Below are 15,520 nucleotides of genomic sequence, written 5' to 3' on the forward strand. Positions count from 1 at the left end.
GAGGCCGTGAAGACTCACCGTCCTCAACGCGCGGGGACTGCTTCGTCCTCCCCCACTACCTACGTGTAGGTTAAGAAGCGGGCACCCCAGCTCGATGGAATAATAAAGTTTTCAATCAATCAATCAATGTAAGCACAACATTCAAAGAAAGGTACTTTGGCTTCACTTTCTATTCCAGTAGACAGCCTCTTACCACGGCATTAACAAAAAGAGAGTTTTGAATGAATAATTTATCCATCTAATCTAATTTAGTTTCTCTTTGGTGCCCTTTATATTGTACTATTGTAATAAATTCGAATACCATTACTTTGAGAATGTTACTATTTGTGAGTTTATGTAAGTAAAGCCTGTAAACAAAACACCACCTGCTGAGTAAGGAAGAAGAGATAGCTCGAGATGACACGTGACACGTCACGGTGTTCCTACTTGTTCTAACACCCAAGTCATGCACTTAATTCGCATCGACTGCTCAGTCAGTCTTCATTTTATTTTCTTCTTGATTTCACCAAATGATATTTAAAAGTATATTAAAATAAGACATTTGCCTCTCATCGTCTCAATATTACCCGAATGCCTCTCCACCCGACTTAATGCGTAGATGTAGATCCCTGGCATATACTGGCACGTAATACTGGCACGTACCCACTCTGGGGAATTGGCCAAGAATCGGGTAGGTCGAAGGAAAATGTCAGAAAAGAGTGCAAAATTGTACACTGGCTAAGTTAGAAAGATATCGAAAGATAATAGAAAGATAGAGATTGGATAGCCGGCGTGATATTGTAAATATGAAAATTCTACCATAACCATAAAAACAAAACAATTCAAATTCAATTTGGGTGAAAGGAAAAGAGGCTTAAAATGCGTCATTATCATCATCCCCTTCATCATCATATTCTTCTTCTTCAGCTTCACCGTTATGCTATGTTCAGACTACGTTCGTAAGGCGCCGATTTTTCGTAACATACGTAAGCGGAAGCGCAACAAGCGTATGCGTCTAGTTCAGACTGCGAACGTAAAGGTACCAACGTGCGCAATTCTCGCAAAAATCGTGGGTGAGAGTGTTAAAGGGTCGGCAACATTTACGACTGTTATGTTACGACCGTTGCGACACAGCCAATGACCGATAAGCTTTCGGCTTTCAACAACCGGTGACGACACTTCCATCATCCCGTCTGCAGACAGCTCCGGGCGCGGGAAGTGCCATTCCGCCATTCCGTGCGCACGATTGGCTGTGTTCGTGAAAATTTTTGCAGTGCGCCTTGCGAGACTGTTTTCAGTTCATCTGGTTTATCCGCCGAGGAAATCGATGGCCGCAGATGCGTGCTCCGAACTTCGATGAATGGTCTCATTAGGTTTTCAAGGAAGCGGAACTGCTGGGGCGACATGCGCATGATGTTATGAAACATCGCAGCGTCACCAACTCGGAGCTTGGCGAAAAGGTTGTGAAAATCGCCGTCCACGGCCCTGTCGAGAAATACTTGCCGCACCCAAACCCCTCTGCGTCGCCTTCGTCGTCTTTGGGCGATTGAATACATGACTATAAGTTTGTTTTGAGCGTGAATTTCTTCGATCTCGGCCAGCGCTCGCATGTTGGCAGGAGCGATATTGGACCGCTGGTGACGTCGATTCTGCAGCTCCAAATTTGATTGGCCTGTTGTAAAAGCCGTAATTTAAGCAGCAGTAAATGTGAACAAAGGTGCCGGCTTAACTGCCGTAACGTTTTTTACAGCCGTTACGTTCGATACGCCAAAAGAGCTGTTACGCGCGTTACGACCGTAGTGTGAACATAGCATTACTCGCATGCACGCAAAGGAGAAATTGCACCCTTTGGGCATATCCTGTGGGCAAACGCCAATCGCCACGCACGCATCGTGCATTTCTCCTTCCTTCATAACGCTCGGCTTTCCTGTCAAGAACGCTGCCACGCTGATAACATGAAGGCCGTTCGTGACGTGGAAGCACCGGGCACGCAGCGGTGAAGACAGAAAAGGTAAGCAAGATAGATGGCGATTCGAAATATTTCAATAGTGCTTCTTTTAAGACTCATATAATCATTTTTCATAAATCACCCGATCCTTGGCCAATCCCTCGTAGTGGGTGTGAGCCACTCTCCAAGGCAAGCAAGCAAGCAAGATGATGGTTACTGCTTTCGGGAAGAAGATGAGCCGCCGTGAACGAATCCTCGTTCACGGTGGCTCATGTTTCACCATGTAACATTCACCATGTTTTCCGCCGTTAACGGCGGCAGAACAAGGTGAATGTGCAAGACATAGAGTTTCCCACAACATTTACTAGTGGAAACTCTGGCGCTGCAATCGTTCTGCCACCGTGGGAATGATAGGCACAGTACGTGGATTTGTCTGCTCTACGTGCTTGAGGCTTCAGACGTTCTGCGTGAATTCGTTTGATGCGCTTTATCTGCCTTCATTGGTCCAAGTTTCAGAACAGTCTATACTTTTTCTTTAATGTGGAAGGCAATAAGAATCTGCAAACGCGCATAATCGTTGATAATTGCCGTGTTTCCGCTTGTGCATGCGTCCGTAACGTAATGCTTTTAATATTGGGCTTCTGTGCTAGAGGTTTCGAACCCTGCCGTCCGACAATATAAATAATGCCTATTTCATTATTTATGACAGCGCTTTCACGAAAGAGATCAGTTTGCAAAGTCACGAAGCTGTTTAGGTGGTACGGTATATATGGTATGGCAAAGTACGGTATGGGAAATGGGTCATCTCGGTTTCAGCTTTGTATCTCAACAACTGCTCCATAATTTATTGTGAAATTTTGCGTGTTAAATAGGAATGCTTTTGGCCTTCTCTAGGTGCAATTTTTTTTTACTGCAGCCTTTCTTCTTTTTACTTCAGAACCAAATTTTAGGCTGGGATATAAATTTAAATGTACCTTTCCTCAGGAACAAAACTAGTATGACCGTTAAATTTTGCACACTAATTCCACATGATGGTGGTTTTAATCCTAACCTTAAAAAATTTAGGTTCCGACATTCATCTTACAATTAAAAATATATTGCCCGCATGTGTCATGTACCGTAAGAGACGCTTTCGAATTAATCTTTTTTCTTTCAGTATTATAACTCAAACAGTTTTTCAAAGTTTGAAGTTCTCATTATGTGCGACGGATTACAGTATAACCTGAGAAAATTTCAGCGTAATCGATCAGATAGCTTTCGAGAAAAGGTACATAAAGGTTCGGAAAATTTTCAGAAAGGGATTTTGAGCAAAATGCAATATTATGATTATTTTTAATTACCAGGAGGCGCGGTTTTTAGTGCCATTTTTAAATGGCTTCGAGTGATTTGCGCGCTCGCCAATGCACGGCTTTGCTCCGCATAGTCTGTATTATTTTTTAGGAATGAATTTTAAAAAATATCGTTTTTTTTTTGTCGATTTATCATACCATATCCCCATCAAGCCAGAAGGACGTAGTTAGGGCAAATCCCTGTATACTAACCATTATTCCAATGCTGGCTGAACGACCCAGCTAGTTGCAGCTCCCGTAGACACTAGCGCCACAGTTCCCTCCAGTGTGTGATGCAAGGCATTGCAAGCTTCGGTGTGGCGGCGCATGCACACGTAGTCAGTATTGCCACATGTAGGTACTGGGTCGAGGGCAAGAGTGGGTCGAGCCCAAAAGAAAAAAAGAAAGAAGACCGCGCTTCTCTTCCCTGCTCGCGAGCCAACCCCGACGGACGCGACTTCCAAGAGCCCGCTGCCCTGTGGTTTATTAAACCTCCAAGAGCACTTCTGAAGGCTCGTCACAAACTGGTGGAGGTGCTGGGTAGCCCTCACGAATGTTGCAAACCCCTCCAAGGATCCACACGACGAATCCAGTGCCAGCCGACACTCCCGTGCATCGGGTCAGCCGCAGGAACTGGCCCCGCAAATCTTCGACGCTACGGTTCCCACCACTTCAACCGATATGACCAGCGCTCCCACTCAACTCGCTTCAACCGGTACGGAGAGGACGATGTTGAATCGGTATACACTTGAGAGCCCACGGGTCCCGACTACGTTCCATGGCGCAGTGTTCGAAGACGTCGAAGACTGGATGGTCGACTTCGAGCGCCTTGAACCATTGGGATGACGCGGCAAAACTGAGACACATCTACTTCTACCTGGAGGACGGCGCGTGTACATGGTTTCGGAACCATGAGGAGCAACTGACATTGTGGAACAAATTTCGTCGTCGGCTTCTGGAGACCTACACCAGTGCTGATCGCCACGAACGAGCGGAACGAGCGATTCAGGCACGCGTCCAATTGCCAAACGAAACTGTGACCACATACATCGAAGAAATGAATCGCCTCTTCAGACACGCTGACCCAGAAATGACGGAGGAGAAGAAGTTACGTCATCTGATGCGCGGGGTCAAGGAGCAGCTCTTTGCTGGTCTCGTGCAGAGCCCTCTGAAGACAGTCGCGGAGTTCTTGTCCGAGGCCGTGACCATGGAAAAGACGCTTCTGCATCCCAAGCTGTACGAGCGGCAAGATAACAGAACGTCCGCTGCTGACATTTTCACGACCATCGGAAGCAACAGTGACTGTAGGCGAGACCTAATCCGCTCTGTAGTGCGTGAAGAGTTGCAAAAGGCCGGCGTCACACCAACAACGCACCCTACGGTAAGCTCCCTTACAAGCGTAATCAAGGACGAGCTGCACCAGGCCCTCCGTGGTGCCTTGCCTCCTGATAACGCTGCGGCTACACCTACTGAATACCGCCGAGCGACCTATGCGAAAGCCTTAAGGCACCCTGCTTCCTCTCCACCGCTGTTCGTTCGTGCTCCTCCTACAGTTTCACTGCAGTCGGCGCAGCCGGTATCGTACTGCGAAGCTGGGTACACGCCGCCGCCCTTTGCTCATGCCGCTGCAGTTGCCCATCGTCCGGAGCAACCGGTCCACTTGCGCGACGACAGACGCACGTTCCCTCGGAAGCCGGATGTTTGGCGCACACCCAATCACCGGCCTCAATGCTTCCACTGCGGTGAAGCTGACCACCTGTACCACCAGTGCCCATACCGGCGCCTTGGACTTCGCGGCTTTTCTGCATACTCGCCGCCGCCCCGATACGCCCAGCGACCCCGGGACATTGAGGACTACCTCTCGCGGCAGCGCTTGCTACCACCTGCCGGGCGGCAGTCACGGCCACCGTCTCCCAGACGATTTTCATCTCCCTCCCAGCGGTATTCTACCGCGCGGTCACGCAGCCCCACCGGGAAAACAAACTAAAGCGATCTTTGGGGGCGAGGTCGCTGACGATCGAAGTGCTGAAAACCCTCGATCGACGCAGACACGGACAGATCTCGATTCGACACCACCTGCAGCTGAACAGGACGACCGGCTTTCTCTCGATATAGCAGTGACTATTGACGGTTACGCCGTTAGTGCTTTAGTGGATACCGGCATAGATTACTCTATATTAAGCGGGAAAACGGCAACACAGCCGAAGAAAGTAATCACGCCATGGTATAACTCTCAGATTCGGAGGGCTGGCGGCCACGTAATTGCCCCACTGGGCACCTGCACGACTAGAGTTGAAATTCAAGGATCTACATTCGTAGCGTGTTGCCTTATCTTAGGCGAATACTCCCGTGAGGTTATTTTTGGCGTAGAATTCCTGCAGGAATATGGCGCTATTTTTAATCTTCAAGAGTGTCGTATCCCATTCTCAGCCGACCGAGCAATCGACGTGCAGGACGATCAATGGCGTGCCGACGTACTTCGTGTTTCTGGAGACAGTGTAACGCTTCCTTCACGAGCCAGTGTCCTCGTCGACGTCACATGCTGTGGCTTATGCGATGGCTAAGCGGTGGCCGAAACTAATTTGGTACACCTCCTGAAGCAAGGTGTTTGTGTGGCTAGAAGTCTTATACAGCTTCGTGATGGCCAATCGCAACTGCTCGTTACCAACTTTAGCAACGAGCATCGACCACTTTTCCGCTCCACTTCGATAGCGTTTGCAGACGAAGATGCAAACTTTAACAACTGTTTCACGTCGAAAGTAGTGGAGACAGCAGACGCGTCTCTGGGCCACATCGACATTGATTTTGAACTGTACACCGATAGCCAGACAGCACTTCGCAAGCTCTTGCATGAACTCCGGACCTGCTTCGTGAGTTCTTCAAACGTAGGCCAGACTCCCACCACTAGACACAGGATCATCACGTTCGAGGACGCACGCCCGATACACCAGCAGCCTTACCGCGTATCGGCAAAAGAACGCGAAGCCATATGTACGCAGGTCCGGGAGATGCTTGACGATGGCGTCATCGAACGTTCCAACAGCCCGTGGTCGTCTCCGGTCGTTCTTGTCAAAAAGAAAGACGGAACGCTCCGCTTCTGTGTCGACTACCGGAAGCTTAACAACGTGACTAAAAAGGACATGTACCCGCTGCCGCGTATCGACGACTCATTAGATAGGCTACGGCGTGCCCACTATTTTTCTTCTCCCGATTTAAGAAGTGACTACTGGCAAATCGAGGTAGACGAACGAGACGGCGAGAAAACAGCCTTTGTCCTTCTGAATCCTTCCTTTTGGCTTGTGTTCAGCCCCAGCTACTCTTCAGCGAATGATGGACACTGTCCTCACTGTACTGAAGTGGCAGACTTGTCTTGTGTACCTTGATGATGTGGTCGTATTTTCTGAAGCGTTCGAGCAGCATCTTGACCGCCTGCGGAGTGTGCTAGAAGCCATCCGATCTGCAGACCTCACACGTAATCCGCAAAAGTGGCACTTCGGTTATGAAGAGCTCAAGTTCCTCGGGCATGTAGTAAGCGCCAAAGGGTCCGACCCGATCGAGACAAGCTTGCCGCTGTGGCCGCATTTCCAGCTCCTGCCGATAAGAAGGCCCGGCGCTTTCTGGGTTTGTGCGCCTACTATCGCCGGTTTATTAAGGGTTTTTCGAAGTAGCGGAGCCTCTGACTCGCCTTGCAAGGGACGACACGCCATTTGTATGGCATGGTGAGCAACAGGCAGCTTTTGGTGAATTACGACAGCACCTACAGTCAGCACCCATTCTTGCACATTTTGACGATGATGCCGATACAGAGGTGCATACCGACGCCAGTAGCATTGGCCTTGGCGCAGTGCTCGTTCAGCTTCAAGATGGAGTGGAAAGAGTAATAGCCCTATGCCAGCCGCTCACTGTTCCACGCCGAGGCGAATTATTCGGCTACAGAGGAAGAGTGTATCGAAGTCGCGTGGGCGATTATCAAGTTTCGCCCCTACCTCTATGGTCGTCCTTTCAAAGTAGTGACGGACCACTATGCCCTCTGTTGGCTGGCAAGCATATGCGACCCTTCAGGACGACTGGCACGGTGGAGCTTGCGGCTACACGAATTTGACGTCACTGTCGTTTACAAGTCTGACCATAAGCACGAAGACGCCGATACAGTATCCCGCGCACCCATTGATCCTGTCAGTCAGGAAACACAGGACGATGACGGCTTCCTGGGCGCCATTAGTTCATCAGACTTGATCAGACGGCAGCGTGACGACGCTGAGGTTCGACCGATCATCGATCATTTAGAGGGCCGCGGCACAGCCATACCACGACATCTGTCCCGCTCGTTGACATCCTTCTGTCTACGAGACAACATGCTGTATAAGAAGAATGCCCGTTCAAACAGCCATACTTACCTCCTGGTGGTTCCAAGAGACATGCGAGACGACGTCCTTTTCGATTGCCATGACGAACCCATATCTGGCAATTTAGGCTTCTCACGAACACTCGCTAGAGTAAGCGAGATGTACTATTGGCCCGAGCTTTCGGCAAACGTCAAACAGTACGTTAAAGGTTGTCGTGAATGCCAGCGCCGAAAGACAGCATCCGTTAAGCCGGCTGGCTTCCTTCAGCCAATCGAAGCACCTCGCACGCCTTTCGACCATGGACATGGACATTCTCAGACCGTTTCCTCTTTCTGCCGACGGCAACAAATGCGTGATCGTCGTGATTGATTATTTAACACGTTATGCTGAGACGCAGGCGATTCCACGAGCCACGGCTTCAGAGGTCGCGCAATTCTTCATGCGCCACATCGTACTGCGTCACGGTGCTCCCTCCACTGTCATAACCGACAGAGGGAAAGCATTCACTGCCCAGATTATGCGTGAAGTTTTTGAATTAAGCAACACCAGGCATCGAATTACGACCGCGTATCATCCACGGACCGACGGACTTACCGAGCGACTATAAATAAGACGATCGCAGACACGATCTCCATGTACATCGACGTCCAACACAAAACATGGGATCGAATCTTACGTGAACTTTGCGTGTAACACCGCCGTGCAAGAGAAAACGTGATTCGCACCATTTCGCCTTCTCTACGGTCGCGTAGGCCAGGCGATGCTGGATGCTACACTGCTGTGTCGAGACGGCGACCACTTGACAGCTGACGCCGATGAATTTAGTGAGCGTGCCGAGCAAGCTCGGCAGCTCGCGCTGGGCCAGCGGCAGCAGATGGACGCACGACGCTACAACATCCGCCACAGTGACGTGTCCTACAACCTCGGAGACCAAGTTTGAGTGTGGGCCCCTGTTCGCCGCCGTGGCCTCTGTGAAAAGTTGCTGAGCCAGCATTTTTTGGTCCGTATAAAGTACTACACCGCGTCGGTGACGTTAACTACGAAGTGGTTCCGGACACAACATCGCAGGCACGGACCCGGACACAACGACAACCAAGCTCGGACATACTTCATGTTGTGCGCATGAAGCCGTACACTGCGAGTTCGTGACTTTTTTTTCTCTCATTCATGCTTCTTTGTTTCTACTTTTCATTTATCTTTGTGAGCTTGCCTCTCTGTTCATTAATTGTGCCAGCGGAGCGTTTCCTTTTCTTTTTTCGTACTTTCGTTTTGCCTGCGTTGTGTTATTTTTTAGTTTGTTTGTTTTGTTTTTATTGCTTACGTCTACCTTGCAGCATCGACGCGATGCTTCTGTTCGGAATGGGGGATAATGCCACATGTAGGTAGTCGATCGAGGGCAAGAGTGGGTCGAGCCCAAAATAAAAATAAGAAGACGCGCTTCTCTTCCCTGCTCGCGAGCCATTCCCAACGGACGCTTTTTTCCAGGAGCCAGCTGCTCCGCGGTTTATTAAACCTCCAAGAGCACTTCAGAAGGCTCGTGACAATATGGACGCAGTAACCAAGACAGAGTTGTAGGATTAAACACGAGAGCGACCTGTTAACTTTTGTCGTAGCAAAAGCTGGCGGCTCTTTAATCGATCCACTCGCGCGTGACGAGCGATGCACAGTGGAAAGTGCAGCGCAGAAAAGGAAGCGAGTTAAAGAAAGAAGATGAGCGCTAGCGGCAGAAAGAACAAAGCACTGGCGGCGGTCAATGGAACCGCCAAGACGTGCAACAAAGTTTGTGGTACACGACAAAACTGGCGCGGCGACGCTGTTTTGTGGAAACCGGCATTGGGGCAATGCTAGTCTTGCATTTGCACAGAGGATACCGGTGATATGGTCAACGTGTAGCGGAAGTATGTTACCTGTGTTAGGGAAAGAAAAGGAAAGGAAGGATGGTTGTGCACTTGGTTTACTACCGTATACCGTATATACTGTAGGAGGGATAAGCGCGAAGGAAAGGCAAGATAACGAAAACAATGACAAGTTACTGGAAGGATTTGTACTTTAGAAACGAAATTGAAATAGTTTGTTTTTATCGATGCGAAGTTTGCTTTCGAAGGAAATCGAGAAATCATGCCTTTAATCTTTATTTATTTTTCTGCGTGCAAATCAAAACTTGTCTTATGCTTTTGGTTTAGAACAGACTGAATTTTAGTGTTCAGCGCCCTTTTGTAATAAAATTAAAATCAATTTGATTGCCTTTCTGATATCCCAACATAGGTGCAAAACATGCCAATTACCTTTGGCATCGTGCCCCTGCTCGCAAACAATGTCGGTCAACAGCAGAGTTAAGCAGCTAATTAATTAAACCCCAAATGATCGCTTTTTATCGGCAGAAGATGGTGCTTCAATGCAGATTGAAAACAGAAAGAAAAAAGAAGAGGAAGTAAACCATGTAGTTCAACAAAATGGCGTCGCTGATTGGTACGTTCTGACGCACGACTGGTTGCACAGGCCCAGTTACAATATTTGCCAAAAATCCGACGTTAATACTTTCTTGCCTCAACGTATCTTCAAAAGCGCGCGTGACAGTGCAAACTGTGATCTACTACAGATAAATAAACATAGTTAATCTGAAGCCCGAAATACTCAAAACGTGTGTTCGTGAGGCAGCAAGGTCCCGATTCCCACTCTAGAATCCATGACACCGAAATAACTTTTTTTCGAATAAACGCTATTGACGGTACGCCACCGCGTCATTTCGTGTTCACAACACGATAGCTCTTTGCGCAACTTAATAAGGCGCCTATCGAGAAAGAGTGCAAAGAGCAGCCAAGCTACGAAAGAATCAAACAGGCACTGTTATTGGCATCAGCTCATGGACCAGATGCTGGCTAAGCCACAACAGCAATTCTTTATACGACCAGGGCTTCCACGTTTTACTTAAACATATATATATATATATATATATATATATATATATATATATATATATATATATATATATATATATATATATATATATATATATATATATATATATATATATATATATGCTGCAGGGCAAGCTGCACGAAAGAACAATTACACGCAGAACTTCCTGCAGGAGTTATCCAAATGACGGGTAAGCATTTGCTACTAATCGCCTGCTGTTTCGTCGTTGTATGCAGCTGTGCTTGGTATACTTGCGGCAAACACCGCGAAAGAATCGTGAAACCGAGAAGCGTGGTTGCAACACTGAAATGTTAACTGAGACCAGCAGGAGACGACGAAAAGGCGAGTAGTAGCAACGTTCACTCGTGTTATAGATAACTCCCAGAAGATGTGGGCGTGGGATGAAAGTACGAGATTTTGTAAATGAAGCACATATACGCAACATTTATTATGTGCACTGTCACTTGTTTGGTCCTTGTTACGTTTTTTTTTTTTGTTCTTTATCGTAAATGTGGATGATAGTGCGTTTGGATGATGCCGCTGCTTCGCGGAAGATGAGCAATGGCCGATGCCTGCTGTAAGTACGTGACGTAATTGAAGTGTCGCGTTTGGTAGACCTCGTATGTAGACATGGTCGATGACGCTGCCTCTTCTCGATGCGAAATTTGATCAACCATGATCAATCGTACTCGGGCGGAGCCTGCGTATGCCGCGGCCACCTGGGCCCTATCTTGAAAGCGACATGCGATGGGGACACAGTGCACCAACTGCTGATAGCTTCGTGCACGCTGTGTTCTCGCCGCTCAGTTCGCGTTGAAGCGAGAGGCAGCACGAAGGTCAATTCGCTCGCTGCTTCGGGCTCTATCTTGAAACCGATTGGCTTACGTGATGGACGCACGGACGGACGGGCAGACGGACAGACGGGTTTCATCGTTGGTTAGGCACAGAAATAATTACGCGTTTAAAACTTTAATGAGGCCCTTTCTTTGATTGGAGGACAGCTGTGTAACAAAGCCTTACTCAAGAAAAGAAAGGAAAGATAGAAGGAAAAATGGTAATTGCGTGTCATAGTTACAGTAACAATTAGCATGGTTCAAAATTTAAGCAGCTCCAAAAATTTACCAACAGGCCCACTATGCTAAGGGAAATAAAAAGGTAACCCATGTCACCCCTTTCAATATCGCTGCAACGGCAGATTCTGCAGGTACTGCTATAATAAACTGGTTGCATCTCTCCCAGAACGAGAATGATGGATTGGACAAGTGCGTCAGTTAAGACAGCAGAGGCAGACAAGAGTGTTAGTCCTGAAAAGCACACCCACAATCAAATGTGGAGACTTGTGAGGAGACAGATGTCCGCATGAGGGCGGAGTCATGCCATCACCTCTCCAACGAGCTGAGCTTGACTGCACACAGCAGCTGTCTTGCCGTTTCGCTTATTCGCTCACTCATTCACCCCCTAAATTCACTAACTCACTGGCCCGCTCAGTAATTAATCCACAGACCATAAATAACCAGAAGGAACAAATATATGCAGTTTTTGCGTCCCTCAAGCTGCGCAGCGCTTCCGTGAAGTGCTCGCGGGCAACGCCGCAGCATGCATATGAAGCGGGTGCTTTTCTGGAGGGCGCTTTGCCACATAAACTGAGAGCATATTGAGACAAGAGGATACAGGTTGCAGACAACGACAATTATAAGAACCATTACAAGAAAAATAAATAAATAAATAGCTAAACAAAATGCATATATATATATATATATATATATATATATATATATATATATATATATATATATATATATATATATATATATATATATATATATATATATATATATATATATATATATATATATATATATATATATATATATATATATATATATATAAAGATTTGCAGATGCAGCTGATCTGGTGACTTCCGTAGCCGCGGCATACTTGCGGATATTGCGCATTGACGGGTACACTTACGGGTACTTGCCCCACACTCACTTCGCAGGTGTAAGGTGCAGCTTTAGTGAGGGACGAAGGGTGTGAGTGGTGTGAGTGAGTGGGCCGGTGAGTTTGAGTGGACGTGAGTGAAAAAAAAAGGAGTTAATGACAGTTCACGTGAAAACAAACGAATGTCAGTGACGGTGATATTGAGTGGACGTGAGTGATTGTCAGTGAGTGTAAATGGACGTGAGCGTGCATGTGAGAGAGCGCCGGTAAATGAGACTGGAGGCGACTATGAACGCGATTGAAAGTCGTTGAGTATGAACGGGCATGAGCAACGGGAGTGATGAGCACAGCCGAGTGTCAGCACACATGAGTGTCGTCATCATAATCATCAACAACAGCCTGGCTACGCCCACTGCAGGGCAAAGGCCTCTCCCATACTTCTCCAACTACCCCGGTCATGTGCTAATTGTGGACATGTTGTCCCTGCAAACTTCTTAATCTCATCTGCTCACCTAACATTTCTGCCACCCCCTGCTACGCTTCCCTTCTCTTGGAATCCAGTCCGTAACCCTTAATGACCATCAGTTATCTTCCCTCATCATTACATGCCCTGTCCACGCCCATTTCTTTTTCTTGATTTCAGCTAAGATGCCATTAACTCGCGTTCGTTCCCTCACCCAATCTGCTCTCTTCTTATCTCTTAACATTACACCCATCATTCTTCTTTCCATAGCTCGTTGCGTTGTCCTCAGTTTAAGTCGAACCCTTTTCGTAAGCCTCCAGGTTTCTGCCCCGTACGTTAGTACTGGTAAGACACGGCTGTTATACACTTTTCTCTTGAGGGATAATGGCAATCTGCCGTTCATGATCTGAGAATGCCTGCCAAACGCATCACAGCCCATTCTTATTCTGATTATTTCAGCCTCATGATCCGGATCCGCGGTCACTACCTGCCCTAAGAAGATGTATTCCCTTACCACTTCCAGTGCCTCGCCACCTATCGTAAACTGCTGTTCTCTTCCGAGTGTGAGTGTGAGTGAGTGCATATCCTGCGAAAATATTGGTGAGTGAGCAGTTTAGGCTCGTTTTGCCGATCTATGACGATAAATGAAACTAACGGTATACCGCCACATCCGGGCAACTCGCGATGACAACAGGCAACCAGCTGTAGCCTCGACGGGGCGAAGGAAAGGGAGACGCACCTGAATGTACTCGTCCTCGCAGCGTAGGTGCTCGGCGATGAACTCGATCGCCTCGGTGGCGCGGTACGCCTCCGGGCTGAGGTAGAGCACGTCGCCCGCGGCCGAGTCGCGGCCGTCGACCGAGTCCCGGCGGCCGCCGGCCAGCGCCGGCGGGCCGGCCGCCTTGCGCGTGCAGTTGGGGTGGTGCACGTCGGCCAGCTCGAGGCACTCGTGCTTGCCGCCGCCGTGCTTGGCCGCCAGGTGGTGCGCGGGCGGCGGCGGCGGAGGGGGCGGCGGCACCGCGGGAGGCACGGCCGCGGCGGCGGGCGGCGGCGGCGGCGGCCTCGGGTGGTAGTGGTGCATGCCGACGCCCGGCATCTCCATCATCCAGCGCAGGCGCGTCTTGTGCGGCCGCTTCATGAGCAGCATGGCCGGCAGGTACTTGAGGAAGAGGACGCGGATCCAGTTGGGCATGCGGTGCGTGCGCGGGCCGCGGAAGTTCCAGTTGATGATGATCACGGTCACCAGGATCGACATGGTGTTCATGAGGAAGGTGAATAGCAGGTACTTGGCGATCAGCGGCAGCACCAGCGACGTGGGCGGCAGGATCTTGGAGACGAGCAGCAGGAAGACGACCAGCGAGAGCAGGATGGAGATGCCCAGCGTCACCTTCTCGCCGGCTTCGGCCGGCAGGTAGAAGACCAGTATGCAGAGGAACGAGATGAGCACCGTGGGCAGGATCAGGTTGACCGTGTAGAAGAGCGTCTTGCGGCGGATGGTGATGTAGAAGGAGATGTCTGTCTCCGTGGGCCGCTGCTGCTTGCTGTTGTTGTGCCGGTTGAGGAACGCCGGAACCTCCACGATGTCCCAGGTGCCGCTCTTCCAGTAGTCGGACAGGTCCACCCAGTAGTTGTCGTTATACAGCTTTAAGGACACTTGGTCGCCGTTGAACGTCCACGAGCCGAACTTCATCACGCACTTCTGCTGGTCGAACGGGAAGTACGTCACGTCGATGGTGCACGAGCTCTGGTAGATGGCCGGCGGCACCCACATCACCTGGCCGCTAGGGTAGATGAGCACGTTCGACTTGTAGCGCACCTCGTAGTTGCCGTCCGCGCTGCGGGGGAGAAGCGACGCTCTCGTACACAGCGCACCTGTTGTTTACAGCCGCTCCTATTTCCCGCACTTACACCGCCAATCAGCTGGAAACGCCAATGGTTCTTGCGCTAGCGCTGCACCACGCATCCTTAGGACTTAACTTAGCGCCATGCCAGGGTTCTTGGCACAACTTGCAACTTTCGATAAGCAGGAATGCATGAAAGCCTGTCATGAGTGTAGAAGTATATTACAGCTAGGACAAAACTTACCTCAAAGGAACCACTGGTTGAATTAATCCCAAAGCCCGTGTGATAGTAAAAATGGGCTGTTCGCGGGGAAACAGGAACTACCGAAAGCCCTCCACTTGATTCCCCTAGCAAGCAGAATTATGCCAAGGCTTCTCTTTAAAAACTCAGCCTGTGCTTACAGTCTCCGGAAACAATGCATGCTAATCTCGCCTTGTCATGATGTGCGCAAGGCTCCAATGTAAGATGTAAATAAAGAAACGAAAGACCAGGTTACTCACGCAGGTCAACTTCTGTTCGAGCTCGAGGAATGCTCGTTCTACGTCTGTTCTGTATATAGCCACGTCTGCACTGTAGCTATTGCACCTACATTAAGGATTTCAAACTCCTTGTGCCTTCAAAGAGCTTTCTAGGAAACCGTGATGGTGGGGAAATTATAATGCGAAGCAAGCTTCCAGACTATCTAAAGAGCGTAAAATTTTACCCGCTTACCGCTTCCAGTCACTACAAAAAGCTGGAATAAGCACCGGCGCGC

At 48.9% G+C, this 15,520-nt stretch overlaps 1 protein-coding gene across 1 annotated transcript in view; it reads right to left on the reverse strand.

The window, feature by feature from the left end:
• nAChRbeta1 (nicotinic acetylcholine receptor beta1) overlaps positions 1-15,520 on the reverse strand; it is a 41,334-nt gene that overhangs the window by 9,317 nt on the left and 16,497 nt on the right. Inside the window, exon 5 of the mRNA XM_065427567.1 lies at positions 13,664-14,759. Within this exon, the coding sequence (XP_065283639.1) occupies positions 13,664-14,759 (1,096 nt within the window). The remainder of the gene's footprint in view (positions 1-13,663; positions 14,760-15,520) is intronic.

The sequence above is a fragment of the Dermacentor albipictus genome, chromosome 2 (assembly GCF_038994185.2).
Source record: "Dermacentor albipictus isolate Rhodes 1998 colony chromosome 2, USDA_Dalb.pri_finalv2, whole genome shotgun sequence".
NCBI lineage: Eukaryota > Metazoa > Arthropoda > Arachnida > Ixodida > Ixodidae > Dermacentor > Dermacentor albipictus.